Raw genomic sequence first — 16,067 nt, 5'->3', positions numbered from 1 at the left:
GGAACCAAATAGCCAACCAAGAGAAGAAAGGAAAAAAAAAAAAAGTCAAAAGGTGCGGCTGGGTACTGTTTGTAGGTCCCTTATGTGTGTTTAATTACAATATTGTCATTGAGTTATGAGTTATGGAAACTGAAAACAGGTAAAATGTGTTTTCAGTTTCCATAACTCATAACTCAAAAATCAGATAATTGAGTGATGGAAACAGAGTTATTGTGCAGCCAAACAACCTTTTTACTATGAGTCCCACCATTTTTGAGTTATGAGTTATGGAAACTGAGAATTGAGTTATGGAAACTGATGAACCAAACAGCCTCTAAGCCTCCTACCTCCACGTTACCATCTTCTTTTCTTTTCTTTTCTTTTTAATTTAGTTTAAGTCTTTTTTCTTTTTTCTTTTTTCCTTTTTTTCTTTCTTTCATTATTAAATACATTTTAATCTTATTATATTTTAAAAAATTGATTGTTAATTTGTTTTTTGGGCTTAAAGATTAACATACTAATTGAAATATGACTTATAATTTTAAGACCCTTAATAATTTATATGAATTTTAATCAATATTATACATATACATATTTATAACAATGGTAACTTCGTAATAATACGCCAAAATAGACTAGTTCCAAAATATTTTGTTCTAATGGACAAACTGAAACAGGAGCCTTGAGTCTGCTTTGGGCAATTGGGGTAATGGACTAGCTGACTAGTGGTAGTAAAGTAAGTAAACAAATAATTATTAAAGAAAAAAAAAATTAAACCAAGCAATCGTAAGGCAATGGGGTGAGGCATTGTATTTACTAGTTTAGACTTTACATTGTGGTAATAGGATGTGTGCTAGATTGTTAGTGGTCAATAAAGAAAAATAATGAAACAACTAAACAACAAAAATTTATGTTGAATTATATTGTTAATAGAGTGATACTATGGACATAATAATAATTAATATTTTTATTATATCAAGAAATAATATTTCAATTGAACTTATAGGCTATTATTTATTTTTTTTGCTAGTATTATGGACAAATATTTGATACAAAAATCATGTACCTAAAATTCATCTCATACCCAAAATATTATAGACAAATATTTTTTTGTTATCAATATATAAAGTTCTCTTTTTATTAAATGGTTTAATTTGAATTTTTAAAGGACTACTCTGAAAAAATTTTCTGAATCCGCCATTGAGACGAGACAACTGATGTTGTGTCTTTCAGGGACAAAAAGCTGTCCTTAGTTTGTGTGACCAGGCAGCCCAAACCTCAAAATTTAACAACGAAGTCTCAGCCATCATATTCAGCAGTTTGGTATATTCATTTCTATCAAGTGCCTTAATGCAATAGGCCATGTAGTCTCTCTCTCTCTTAAAATAATCAATAGGTATATTCAACGAATTGGTATGTTGAAATTTCCCGGTGGCTTCGAACTATAGATAAGACAGCTGTTGTTGTGTCTTTTTTTTTAATGTCTTCATGCAAAAGACAGAAAGAAGAAAACAGATATTAGTATTTCTTGATTGTGACTTTAAATTTTTTCAAAAAAAAAAAAAACTCTTGGATCATTTCACAAAAATTGTGGTTTTAGCATTTTCTAATTTTCTCTATTTTCTACTTTTCTCTGGATGTCCCTAAAGGAAAAATCCTCACTCTCTCGTTTTGCTTTATAAAAGCTTCAGCTGCTTTCCAAGTAAACGATGTGGGACTCGAACCTCGAGATATTGCAACCTCATGCGCTAAGGTTATACGAGTGGGTAGCACACTGCTCAAGATTTTTGTGGGTTGGAACTTGGTACTTAACACACAAACTTGTATTTTTTTTTTTTTTTTTTTTCGCATAAATTTTTAAAATCCAATCACATAGTAACATTTATGTAAAATGAATTAAATATATATAAATTTGTTTGTAAAATACAATGTTGATGAGTATGCATAAAACTCTAAATCGAAGTGTTAAATTTCTTGAGCTATCATCTTTATGATAATGTCCATTTCTCTTATGTAAGAAACTTATTCAAATCCCCTCATTACTTTTTCTAAGCCCAAAATAAATAAATAAAAAACAAAAGACAATAATTCGTGGTAAAATACAATGTTAATGAGCATCATAAAACTCTAAATCGAAGTCTTAAATTTCTTGAGCCGTCATCTAATCTTTATAATATTGTCCATTTCTCTTATGTCAAAAACCTATTCAAATCCCCTCGTTACTTGTTCTAAGCCCAAAATAAAAACAAAAACAAAAAGACAATAATTGTGGCATGAGACCTGAAACATAGGTACATAACGTTTGGTTCTTCAAACGAATCAACTCCAGATATTAACCTTGGGCACCTCATTAAATTGATGGCATGCCTTCATATTACTTGTGGAATGGGATCAATTTGGCAGTTGGGCGGATCGCTATGTGATTTGATTGTTCATCAGCTCATGTTACAACATATCTCTAGGTTGTAAATAAATATTCCTAGTTACCTTGGCAGACAAATACAGGCTTATATTAGAATCAAATTAGTCCATACTAGGACCCTAAAGCAAATGTGAAACCAAAACTAGTACATTAAAATTAATACAACTTGGAGCTTGGAAGCATGCTCGCTAAGAAACAATATATACTCATCCTAGTATTACATGGAAAATTTTGCCAACAACTTGTCCTGCTTGTATCCATCAATGGAAGTAATGCACCAAACTTGAAGTGAATTTCTTAAGGCATTTTTGTACAAATTACAAGCAATTATTATCCCCCCAATCGCATATGAAATGGAAAAGGGAATACCTATAAGCAGGGCAGAACTTCCCTAAACCTTTTGAGGTGCATTGGAGAGAGAGAACATCTTTTGGTACAGAGGAATCAGCATGGCACTTCTGAGTTTGCATAGGCAGAGATTTGCAGTTTCAAGATTCTTCATTATTTTCCATCTTGTTGCTTTGAGAAAATTGGGGAAAGCAGCTTCTCCAACTCCACCAAACTGAAATCCAATTAACATAATTAGTAAGCACATTGCATCTTGCAATATGCACAACAATAAATTCTGCTACATAAGATGCAATTTAATAAGAAAAACTTCATAAGCAACGTACATCTCATATTTGAGATAGGCCTCCTTTCTTTTCGTCAAGAATGCATCACCATCTTTAGGTAGATTAATGATAGTATTGCCTGCAAAACAGAGAGAAAGAAAAGGAAAATGTAAGAGCCGGGGGTGCATTGGAAATTATTAAGTCAGGTAACATATATTGTACACTAGAACAATAGTAACTTTGTAAACATACTTAGGAAAAATGGCAACAAGAATTTAAACATGTGGTTCTGCATCCGTTAAGTTTGGGAATGTTTGTCACAGCAAAATGTAGATGATCTGATTAGTATGTAATGACTGGAGCAAACTTTGGTTGGTTAATCCAATCAATTAAGTGATGGTTGTGTATGACGGTCCTAATTATTATCCTGCATGTACTCTAACCGCAAAATTGAATGAAAGTATGATAGGAAAAGATAAAACTCCTTTAAACATGCTCTTTTTGAGTATAACATCCAACTGCAACGTAAAGCACTGTGAAAGGTGCCAAGGTATATCAAAAAGAGGTGAAAACACACACACACACAAAAGTTGTTGCCATAAACAGGATTCATGGAGGCACGTTTGACATCCCATGATAACATAATTACTGTATTGTTATACACAACATTTATAATGAGTGGATTCATGCTTCTTCCAGAATTGAGCTTAAAAATTTTCCTTTTATACGTGTCACCTCAAAGAACTCTTAGATGTCATTTCAAAACTTTCTGCTACTTTATCCCCCTCCCTTTTCTTTTTGCAGAGGATGGACTTGAAGGCAAGCAGTCATTCCATTTCTATTAGACATCCAACAATATTTTAAAACAATAGGAAAAGCACCATAAATGAGACATACTTTGAAGCTCTTCTGGTTGTTTCATGATCACGGTTCTGCGAACCTTTAGAGAAGTTTCTTTGTTTTGATGCTGCTGCAAACCCTGTTCAAGCAAACCAGTCGCATTAACTAATTGTAATTCAGTAATAGATGCACAACAGTCAAGTAAAATATTAACCATAAGTAAATAGTAGCAGACATCAATCTTTTAAGTTCGAATTTATAGAAGCAGCCCATATATCCCAATTTATTAGCATAATAACTCTTTGAGACCGCAAACACAATAAGGAGAAAAAGTATAAGGCAAAAATCAGCCTTATATGCATGAGAAGTAGGATGCATCTATCTAATAAACATTGGTATGTCAAACTCTAAATAACATAAGAACATCCCATAACCTTCAAGTGCCAGATAGGACACTAACAATTCCCAGTATAATAGGAGTTAATAGGATAAAGTGTTTTATACCATTTTCCTTTCCTTCCTCTTCAATATCTTTATATGGCACTTTTTGATGTAGTGCATCAAATGATATCGAGTATGCCTAGAGCACAACTGTTCTTGGATGTCTGGATTCGCACTAAGCCAATCAGAAATTTCTTTTGACTTCACCACCTCCTCTTGGTCCAAAGATTCTAACCAAGAATAAACTGGTCTCCATTGATCAGTACGCTGAAATCGATATGGTGGATTTTCAAGATCAAACTGACTAACTTCTTTTTCCTGCCATAAGAAGGTTGGCAAGCAACATTGTTATAATAATAATAAAACAAATTTCCCCTTCTAATTGTATGTGTTACTAATATGAAAACATTTGTTTTATGACAACGAGGCAAAGCAAAAAAGGAAAGCAGAAACCCTTTAAAAAAAACATTGTTTACCAAAAAGTAAGAGACTAAGAAAAAGAAAGTATCAGATACGTAAGATAACACAGACAAAATCCTAAAAATAAAAGGGAGAAGAACTAGGACCTTCAAACAAATCACATACAAGCCTCAGCACCAACTACTACATGCAATACTTATTAATGACTAACTATATTTGTTTCCATACTAATATATATCTTTATCAAATCACTGAATTTGCAAAGCTAAAAACTAAGGACAAAACTCAGGTAAGTGACATTTGAGTAGGTTTTGAATCCACAACATTACTGTTCACCCTTTCTTTTTTTTTGGGGGGGGAGGGTGGGAATAGGTGACATTTGAGCTAGAGCTCATTGTTCCCAACCTCCACCCACGTCACTCTTACTCTTACCAATTCCTATGTTGCACCTATTTTATCATAAAGCCTACTAATGTTATTAACTTAGGACAAAACTCGGGTATAGTTCCTTATATACTATACTTTACATTCTCCACTTAAATTCAACCACGTAGCTACACTAACAAATACATCACAAACAATAATTAAATTCAACCATGTGCCTTATTGGTTGATTGGCCAATGCAACCACATAGCTACATTCAACTAGACAGCATAAGGTACAATACCTAAGGAACTGGACACACCGAGAACACTTATACATACATGTCCCCATTATGTTGAAAAAAAAACTATATTGAAAAAAAAATTCCTTTAATTTTGAGATAATTTTTTAAAGATTTAATAGTTGTAATTTATTTTGAAACATTACAAAAAAAAAAAAAACATAAAATATACCTAAAAATACATACTGTTAAGTAATTGTGATATTTCCACTGTTTTATGTCCTAATTTTTCAAGAATTAACTTGTTCGCCATGTCTCGTGTCTGTGTTCAGTGTCCACATTTTCCTTCCTAGTTCATATATAGGCCTTAAATTGTTAACACAAACATATTGCAAGTACTTCTAGTGATGCCAATTGCATAAAATTATTGCAAATATTGTGCTTCAATCAAACTCTTAAGGATTCAAGAATTGTAAAACAAGACAGTAAATTTAACCAAATTCAAATTCAAATTCTTCAAAAATTGGGAGTACTTTTTGTACCTGAGTGGGGAGTCTCATTTTCTGAATGGAAATGAGTCTCTGACAGACATCAGAGCGAGGCATTGATCTGATTCCTTCAGGGAGAGAGTGGTGGTTGGAGTCGATCCAAGCTTCGACCTCGTCCATGGACACAGCTTTGGCCTCGGGGAACGAGAGGAGCCAAGCGCGAGCCATGGTTTCCCATTCCTGAGTTTGCTGCTGCTCGCTCTGCTCGCTAGGGTTTTGATCGGAGGAGGGCGGTGGTTCGACGACGACTCCGTGATCTTCTTCTAGGGTTTGTTCGCTGGAGTTTGACATTATCGTTGCGTTGTTGTTGTGCCGCGAAAAGAAGAACAAGAAGAAAGATCGTTTTTTGTTTTTGTGAAAAGCTTGTAGCTGGTAATTACTAATTACTGTTGTTGTTGCTGTCGAAGGTGTGAAAGTAAAATTTTGTTTTTATTGATACCTATTGCGTCGAAAGCTTCGCATTAGTAACTGAAAATCTCGTTGTTACAGAATGTACTCGTAACAATCGTTCAAAATAAATTTTTTTTTTTTTTAATTGTATCTTATGGTTTTAAAAACTGAACCGGACCACTTCGGGAGGTTCAGCTGAGAACCAGTGCGGTTAAACCTGTTCTTGTAATTGAAGGGGGAAAAAAAATAGAACCAAACTTCTTAAATCTGCACTAAAATGATATTAAGGAAAAGCTTAGATTTGTTGGTGAAAATAAAATGAAAGAGATACTTATGTTGGATGAAATGTATGAGAAATCTATGCTTCGAACCTTTGGCTGAAATTAGATGTTGAAAAACTTGTCTTGAGAGAGAGAGAGAGAGAGAGTCACCATGTCTTGTGCCATAAGGAGGAAGTGAAACTGAAAAATGAAAAGAATTTGAACTTTGAAAGGTTGAAACTTTGAATACGATAAGACTTCAAACTTAAAAGTACTGACAGATATAATGGTAGAAAGGTTGATACTTTAAATATGATAAGACTTAAAACTTAAAAGTACTGACATATATAATGGTAATAAGTGATAACATGTGGTGCTAGATTTTGGGGGTTAAAAAAACAAAGAAGTAAACTAATGTAAATGTATGTGGCTAGGAAGTGGGAAAGTCGGGTTGGTAAGTCAATGATTTGTCTTGTTATTATGACATTTGAATTTTAGTTTTTTTTTAATAAATAAATAGTTAAAGGTAAACTATTAAACTATTATTTAAAAAAATAAAATTACAAACTTAGCAAACTATACTTTGTCAAATAATTACTAACTAGAAAAAAAAAAAGGACTATGTTAAAAAAAAAAATCTAACCCTATTGAAGAGTCCTCTGCTAATACCACTGGTCAGATTAATGCTCTTGAGAGTGTAACAGAGTCTCAAACGGTCGAAGATGAAGAGAACTCAAGTGATCAGAAGGGAGTTTTTCATCTGAAACTGATTCAGAGACCCCTGCAGATAAGAAAGCTGCTAGAAAAGAGAACAAAAAGAAAGTTAAAGAGGAGAAGAGGGAGGCTCGGAAAACTAAAGTGCCCAAGGCAGTAAAGAAAAGAAAGAAGAAGTTGGCCAAATCTCACAAGACTAGATAGTTGCTTGTAGTTGCTTTTGTGTCTGGCCTACATATGAAGGCAGACAAGTTAATATATTAGATAATTTTGTAAACGTTTTTCATTTTGATTTTTGTGGGAAGTAGCAATTTTGGTATTGAGCAATAACTTCTTTTTACCTTAACTTGGTCAGGAAGTAAAGTTTTGCAATTTGTATACATATAGTACGTGGTTATGAGAAGGGAAGCTAAATAAACCTTAATTTACCGAGTTGTAGGGTTAGCATTTGTATTTGGTGCTTGCTGGTTCCCTTTTGTTACTTTCTTCATTCCTGGTTTTACCCACGAACCATTTATAAAGCAAGGTTTTAAAAACCGAATTGTTCAAAAAATCGGAAAAAGGGGAGGGGGAGGCTTTAAGGTTTTGATTGAGATTGGACTATGGTTCGATTTAAAAACCGAATTGTTGGACTATGGTTCAATTTTAAAAATGGAATTGTTCAAAGAATTGGAAAAGATGGAGGTTTTAAGATTTAAGCGACTAAGATACGTGCCTTACACTGTATATCCTAGTAGCAACTTACATACTGTTCCTAGGTATCCCTTTTAAATTGCTACAATTTGTCTAAAGAAAAAAAATTCAACAAACGGTTTAATTTTTTTTTTCTCTTTTTCCCCTTCCCCTAGTTGGGTTTTTTTCCTTTCAACTAGCCAAAAGCTTCAATTCAAAAGGAAACTTAGAAGTCATAGGCATAGGTGGTTTGATACTTTGGGTGATGTTAGAGCCAATGAAGCTTTGGTTTGTGAGGCTTTTAACAAGCCACCCAACCAAAAAGGAAGCCTCCCATGAGAGAGACCCACCCTTAGTATTAATGCCAGTCACTGCTGAGAGGCCCCATGGCTAGCCATTGTCGAACTCAACCCAACCGATAGGAATCGCTGCCAAGATCCACCATCTCAACTCGACATAGAGAGCGTTGTTCCCCAACTTAGATAACTCTGTTGCTCACCGCTCGCCACTCAAACCATCAATGTTGCTCTAAAAATATCTATGAGTTTCTTGTTTCGAATAAAATCAAGGAAGATGAACAAACTAAAAGAAAAGAGAAGAACAAAAAGACAAAATCCTTCATCTACTGGGCAATAAGCCATCAGGTATTGTGTGTGTGTGGAGGAGAAAAGAAAAAAAAAAAGATGTTTTAAACACCATTTAATGAGATTATTAATTAGACAGATGGTAGCAATTTAAAAGGGGTATTTAAGGAACAGTATGTAAGGTACTGTATCAAAATTTTGCATTTAAGATTTTAATTGAGGTTGGGCTATGGTTTGATTAGAAGTTGAGTAATGATTATGTCATTATTAATTTAGTAATTAATTAAAATATAAATGGAGATATTAAAATTTAAAAAATTAGAAAAATTGACTAAAAAATATCTAAAGATTTTAAAAATTAGAAAATTGACTAAAAAATTGATTACAATTTTTTCAAATACATTTTTGTAGGGCACAATTTGAGTCCCTAGCCAACTGATGAATGAGCTTAGGTCCAAAATGCCCAATACAATGAATTTGTATAGAGTGAGTTGGAAAATTGGGCTTTAAGAGTTGAGCAATGAGAATAATGGATTCATGTGACAAGAAAAGGAAAATAAACTAATTTAAACTGAAGAAAATCGTCCTGGCACAGTCTGTGGAGATAACTCTCATATATTTCTCTAAGTGTGATACAAAGTCTATCCTTGATGGTTACAGTGTTCTTTGCTTCATTTCTCGATCCCTCTCTCCCTAAGAGTTTCTTACATTATATATTCCCCTTTCAATGATCTTGGCCTTCACTTGTTGATCATCCGGGCTACTACTTGAGTCTTGTTCCATCGGACACTCTCTTTGGTCTCTCTGAGTTGGAGTAGCAAGGCAGCACTGTTCAGGGTCTTCTAGTACATACACTCTTTACCAATAGAACCTCTTGGTACGTCACCCTGGTGAAAAGAGCACATCTTGATCTTCGTGTTTAGCAGAGAGGATACTCCNAAATGGTTCGTGGGTAAAACCAGGAATGAAGAAAGTAACAAAAGGGAACCAGCAAGCACCAAATACAAATGCTAACCCTACAACTCGGTAAATTAAGGTTTATTTAGCTTCCCTTCTCAGTAACCACGTACTATATGTATACAAATTGCAAAACTTTACTTCCTGACCAAGTTAAGGTAAAAAGAAGTTATTGCTCAATACCAAAATTGCTACTTCACTCACAAAAATCAAAATGAAAAACAGTTTACAAAATTATCTAATATATTAACTTGTCTGCCTTCATATGTAGGCCAGACACAAAAGCAACTACAAGCAACTATCTAGTCTTGTGAGATTTGGCCAACTTCTTCTTTCTTTTCTTTACTGCCTTGGGCACTTTAGTTTTCCGAGCCTCCCTCTTCTCCTCTTTAACTTTCTTTTTGTTCTCTTTTCTAGCAGCTTTCTTATCTGCAGGGGTCTCTGAATCAGTTTCAGATGAAAAACTCCCTTCTGTATCACTTGAGTTCTCTTCATCTTCGACCGTTTGAGACTCTGTTACACTCTCAAGAGCATTAATCTGACCAGTGGTATTAGCAGAGGACTCTTCAATAGGGTTTGCTTCTTGTTCTTCCGTAGAAGGTTGAGCTTTTAAAACAGCCTTAAGTCCTGTTATGGTCTTATAATTTATATCTCCAGTGTCCTGGCCACTGGTTATCCGGAAGGCATCCTCCTCAGCATTCTTTACATCGTCTAGCCTCTTTGGAATGTGTGACTATTAAACAAAACAAAATAAAACATTCAACAATTTATTACTAATCAAAATTTATCAGGGTCAACTCCATTGTGTCTAATTCTCCACTTGCATACACACACAGAGACACACAGACCAGCCTCAAGAACCAATTGTGGACTATCAGTCCCCACGGAAACCAAAAGGAAACTATATCTCCCATTTCATGGATTACGTGTATAGTGTAAATAAAGTGAGGCATATGTCAAGCATTTAAAATATCTTAAAAGCTAAACAAGAGGCCCAGATGTTCAAGCCTGTCACTTGATCTGGTAACTTGGGGAATTGATAAATCATAGGAGGGAAAATTTCATACGAGATTGATCAAATGTATCAAACTTCAATGGGCAAAGATTGGGGGAAATGGTGTCACAACAAGCCTCCAAGCCAAGCTAAGGGCTCTTAAAGATGGGATGAGTACAGCAATAAATATGGGAATTACATGGTTAGAGATTGAACTTGACTCTGACAGTTATTGATCTAATTAAATCAAACAAGACCACTACTGCCTTTTTAAGACCTGTTGTGGATGAGTGCACGTGGCCTAATAGAGGGACTTGACCAGCAGAACCTGCATGATATTATAGAGAAGCCAAAGGTTGCACAGATATTCTTGCTAAAGCTGGCTGAATCCAGCAACTTGACTTTGTGTCTTATGTTACCCCTCCAAGTCATGTACTGGAGGCTTTATTTAAAGTTTGATGTATCTGAGACCATGTGTAATCATGCAGTTAATCAGTGCATTTTGTTCCTTTCTAACCCCCCCAAAAAAATGGTAACTAGCATGCTTAATATTTTAGGAGACCTGCTTGAAATTTACACTGTACAGGAGATAGGTAATCAAAAGAAAATCCAATAACATGATTCACTGGCACACAGGTTACCTGCTTAAACTCAGAGTCTGCCCTTTTATCCTCCACAGATCTGCCTCCTCTAGCCAAAATTTTTTGTTCCAACTGAAATAAGTTGAAAGCAGTCAAAATAAAAGCATTCTCAAGTTCTTTAGAAATTTTGACAGGATAAGGAAGCTAACCTCTTCCAGATAACTGTCCACAGCTTCATCAGCAATAGTAGGATCAACTATAAAATCAAAGAGTTCTCGAATCGTCATAACAGCTACGCCATGTTTTTCAAAGAAATCCTGCAAAGCCACTTTTGCTTAATTAATTCATTCCACAGATTATAAACACTTGTCATATGATAATTTATGTTTGGAAAAAACTTACAGAAACATGATCACAATCTTCAATTAGGAATTCAATGGCACGGGGGTGGTCAAGATCAACTGATTGAGAAACATCAATGATATACAAGTGACCCTGCAAATCAGGAGGAAAAATAAATCAAATCAATGACAAATTGAATCAATTCAATATTGGATAAGAAAAGGGGAAAAACCACATACACAACTTTTCTTTTACAAGTAAAACACATACAAACAACTGATGCTCACCTCAAAATAAAGTATGTTATATTCACTGAGGTCCCCATGAACCAGTTTGCACTTCTGATATAATGTGCGCATTGCAATAATCACCTGAAAATATAAATGGGAAGAAGATATTTATATCAGTTAAACAAGACAGTATTACACAACCCTTTTTAACTTGCCAAAAGAAAGTTATAAAAGTAGCATTTGCAGTTAGTGTAAATAAATAACAAATTTGTTCAAAAATAAAATTATGACTCCATAAAGCTAAGCATGTCTAAAGATAGATGAGTTTAAATAACTAAAACATCTCTAAAGGAACTCTTCATCTAGGCTACTCCAACCTGATCAATCCAAGTGATAAACCTCAACTACACAATTAAGCATCCTACTATCGTTCTAGATGACATGTTCCACACTTCCACTTGAGATAACCAATTACCAATAGGTCCACAGAAGAAACCACTAACCCTAAGTGTTACCCCCAACATTCTAGAAAGCAGGTTTCACTTCACATAATTAAGAACTCTTAAAGAATGACTTAAAGATATGGACACACCTCCACATAACCTTCACGTAACTTGTCAAGAGATAAAGCAGCATCCTTAAGACGAGGTGCAGCCCAACCTGCTTTTCCTGTACAAGCACAACCACCAAGAAACATCAACCAGAAATATAACTGAATTTTTAGAAGCTGAAACTTAAATCATTCAAAAGGGACTAAAAATGCAATTAAGCAGTATCAAGGATAACCATAGGGACTCCACTGACTACTAACATGTAAGGTCAACTTACAGGGGGATATAAACCCAATTAAATCAGTCTTTGCACAAAACTCTGACTAAAAAGTCACATCCATCTGACTAAATGTTTCTTATAACTCACACATACACACAATACCTATGAATTCCATGACCAGAACATGAAGTCTCAAAAGAATTGGAGTTGGGCATCTAATTCCTGCTGCCTTTAGCCTGCAGTTCAGAATGACCATATTAAATATGATATAATAGCACTATTTCTCAAACAACTTCTAAATATGGTCATGACATTTTTTTTGTATTGGTAAATTACACATGAACTCAGTGGGTCTCGAACCACAACCTCGCCCTCCTTGAAGGACTTAAAAAAGGAGGTGTCAATTGAGCTAGAGTTCATTGGCCTAAATGATGGTCATTTCCTTCCCATAAACATTAATATCCTAACAACAGTTAAGTATCAAGAACAATGTGTTGGACTTACCTCATAAGGTTCCTCATCTCTTTCTCAGCCCATGTTTTTACCATTTTCCTGGGATTACGCCTGCAGTATCCATGTCTGAAACGGTAGTCACCTTGTACATAACGATCTCTGTCCCTATAATTGTTTAGAACAAGAAGTTAAATTCATGTCAAGAAAAAAAAAATGAGAATACATCTCTGAACGATGGAGTTCAGCCACAAGATAAACTCATTAACAAGCTAAAAGGTTCATCTCAACATACTTAAATACCAGAATAGAAGTTTTGTATACTTTGATTGCCAGCTCCTGACTATCAGCTTTGATTGCATGATAAACATTTGCCTGTTGGAAAAGGAGAAAGAAAATTGAATGATTCAGCTTTTTAAGAATTAAAAACTGGAACATGCAGTAGGTATCATCAGTACAGAAATTAAAGTTCCTACATACTTCTTTTCCAGTTGAAATGCAGCCATTAATATCATGAAATACACCTCTATTCAGCATCTTGAACAAGACCATGCGAGTTCTAGGATCAATGGCCTGGAGGAAAAGTATGTTAGTCACATACTCCATGTGAAGAAGTCTTTGATGCAGCTCAAAGCAAAATATTGAAAAATAAACTTATAATGAGTAATAAGTAAAACTAGGACTGCCCAACAAAACAATTATCCTCAAAACAAAAATGCAGATAGGTCCACAACACAGCTAAGTTGAGATAACAACTAATTCCTTCAAAAGTGGAAAAAAAGGTTAAACATGTCACTTCAATGCTGAAGTACAAACAAGAGTGATTTTCTGTTAACGAAAGTCAAATAAGCAAATATTCCCTCAAAAGTTGTATAGAACTCCTTCACAATTACCATCAATAGAAATCCAAAGAAAGGAGACACCAGATGATAAAAATAAAACAACCTAGTAGAAATGATTTTAGCTTCAAAAACACAAGGAACAAAGAACACAAAGAAACTAAAATAAAGACACTTTTTGATAATTCAAAGTTGTCAATAAAATTTTTGTAAAGTTCACCTGCTCAACAGTCGCACGATCTGATTTCTCAGTAGTTCTAGTTTTACCAATAGCCATCTCCCGAACACTTCCGCGGATTGCAGTTGTCACAGAGTTTGACATGCCAACACATCTCCCCTCCCACTCCTGCACCATCAATTGACTTGGTTAAAAATCAAAATACTCATAAATATAACCAATCAAACCCAGCCCACATATACATGCAAAAGCAGAGAAATTATAACAAAAGTACCAACATTTCTTATCGTGATTACTCATATTAACTACAACAGTAAAGCAACAACTATGCAATATGCAGAAAATTGGTTCACACCAAAAGGATATTAAACCCACCTTCACAGTTAAAGCAACAACATTGTTTACCCTGGTGACTTGCATCAACTATGCAAATAAGAAAACAACCATGCAATATGCAGAAGAAATTTTGACAACGAAACAGCTTCAAACAACACCTCCATAGTCTGTCTTAGAAACTTTTTTTTTTCAAAACCAACAAAAAAAACGTACATATAATCCCTTAAAATTTTCGATAAGTCCAAACAATAGGTAAAAAAGGATAGTCAGAAATCTCATGTGGAAAAATGCCGCTCATGGCACACAGGGTACAGTGCTGCACTAGCATAGAGATTCTCATCATTCTCTTCAACAAGTCAACAAAGGACCAACGGGGTTGAGTTTATGCATGCTGAACCAAATCCCATGACATTAAACCAAATAGCCCCAAAAATGTGTAAATACAAACACAATGTGGAAATTAACCAAAAAAATAACCGAATTGACAAAAACCCAAAAAATAGTAATAATAATAATAATAGTAGTAACACTATGCATACCTTCTCAAAATAATGAGTCTAATACAGAAAAACTTGAAATATAATCACAATCTCTATGACCCAAATGAGCAAATTTCTTTGACATATAAGCAACCCACACATTCTTTAAAGAAATCATAAAATTTAAGGTTGATTACAAGTTCCTCCCCTTAAGTCTTACACAACAGCGCAGTTACAATGTTCCCTAAACTTCAAAAACCGAGGCACGTCACCTTTAACTATTAGCAATAAGCACTCTCCCATCAACTATTAGAATCCCCATTAAATTTAAAGAATCATTCAATTTTAACTGAATTCACCAAAACTTTCAAAACTAACACTACGCATATCTTCTCAAATTACTAATTATATATCTAAAACCCTAAAAATGTAAAATTTACCGTAAGAAACTCACACATTCTAAAATTCAATACATAAATCATAAAAATTCACCATCTTTTCCTGAAATTCATTCACAATAGCTCAAAATTTGATACCTCCAAAGGCGAAGCACGAATGTGATGGGCGAACTTCTGGTTTCGATTCGAGAGAGGCTGAAGCGTCGACGTATTGAGGCGAGAGTGAAGGCCACCATGCGCATTGGGTCGCCGAGGATTGAGCATTGTAATCGTTCCTTCTATGCGTTCTCCATCGTCCTTTGAGTCCAACCAATCCAGTGCTTCTTCAACCTCCGAGTCCGATGACCACGTCAGCTCTTCTTCTTCCTCTTCCTCTTCTTCTTCTTCCTCTTCTTTTTCTTCATTCAGAACCACTGGTTTCTCTTCCACAACAGACATTTTCAAATTTTCTTTTTCTTTTTCCTGTTTGTTTCTAGGGAAAATGAAAATTGATTAATTTTTTTCTCGAATGTTTGAAAAAAAAATCGAAAAATTCGTAAGCTTTTATTACAGGTTTATGGTTTTGCAGAAACCCTAGCGGCGCGTATTGACTGAAATTTTTTTGATTTTTCCGTTGCGGTTGTTGGGGTTGGGGTTTTGGTGCTGAAAAACGATGTCGCTTTTGGTGTTTCTGTTGACGTACAAAATGGATTTGGGCTTTTTAGACTTTGTTGCATTCTTGGATCGTTTTCATATGGTGATGAGATCAGGTAGAGCCCATTATTGAGCCCAATATCTATATACCACTTCTTTATTTATTTATTTTTAATAATTCGATGTCTTGAGTGTTATTTTGAGAGGCCAAATACTATAATTTTGTTTCCTTAACATTTGTTACAGTTTCAACTTCGTTCATATACTTTTAATTTAATCAAGTTCATCCCTTAACTTTTAGAATCAAGATCACTCAATCAATTGTTAATTATGTCAACTTTGCGTGAGTTTGGATAGCGGCCAGTGTGCGTTTCCAGCGTTTACGTTTTT

At 34.6% G+C, this 16,067-nt stretch overlaps 2 protein-coding genes across 3 annotated transcripts; both read right to left on the bottom strand.

Annotated features, from left to right (window-relative positions):
- Positions 1–2,467: 2,467 nt before the first annotated feature.
- LOC111997933 (uncharacterized) lies at positions 2,468–6,250 on the bottom strand. The gene is made up of 5 exons (XM_024030066.2): positions 5,864–6,250; positions 4,360–4,614; positions 3,913–3,994; positions 3,076–3,154; positions 2,468–2,963 (listed from the first exon to the last, which is right to left on the bottom strand). The coding sequence occupies exons 1-5, from the start codon at positions 6,158–6,160 to the stop codon at positions 2,903–2,905; spliced, it is 774 nt and encodes a 257-aa protein (XP_023885834.1). The 5' UTR covers positions 6,161–6,250; the 3' UTR covers positions 2,468–2,902.
- A 3,241-nt stretch (positions 6,251–9,491) lies between these two features.
- On the bottom strand, positions 9,492–15,675 carry LOC112006431 (uncharacterized). 2 transcript variants are annotated; one of them, XM_065765500.1, is made up of 13 exons: positions 15,595–15,675; positions 15,183–15,516; positions 13,874–13,999; positions 13,295–13,387; positions 13,110–13,189; positions 12,869–12,982; positions 12,527–12,600; positions 12,186–12,262; positions 11,651–11,734; positions 11,424–11,516; positions 11,231–11,338; positions 11,082–11,153; positions 9,492–10,179 (listed from the first exon to the last, which is right to left on the bottom strand). In XM_065765500.1, exons 2-13 carry the CDS (start codon positions 15,480–15,482, stop codon positions 9,745–9,747), a joined length of 1,656 nt encoding a protein of 551 aa, XP_065621572.1. In that variant the 5' UTR covers positions 15,483–15,516; positions 15,595–15,675; the 3' UTR covers positions 9,492–9,744. The 2 variants fall into 2 exon arrangements, with proteins under 2 accessions (XP_065621572.1, XP_023894463.1); XM_024038695.2 differs by having other exon boundaries at positions 15,183–15,670.
- Positions 15,676–16,067: the final 392 nt, after the last annotated feature.

This window comes from Quercus suber, unplaced genomic scaffold, assembly GCF_002906115.3.
Source record: "Quercus suber isolate HL8 unplaced genomic scaffold, Cork oak 2.0 scaffold_634, whole genome shotgun sequence".
In the NCBI taxonomy this organism is placed as follows: Eukaryota; Viridiplantae; Streptophyta; class Magnoliopsida; order Fagales; family Fagaceae; genus Quercus; species Quercus suber.
This window is presented reverse-complemented; position numbering and strand designations above follow the sequence as displayed.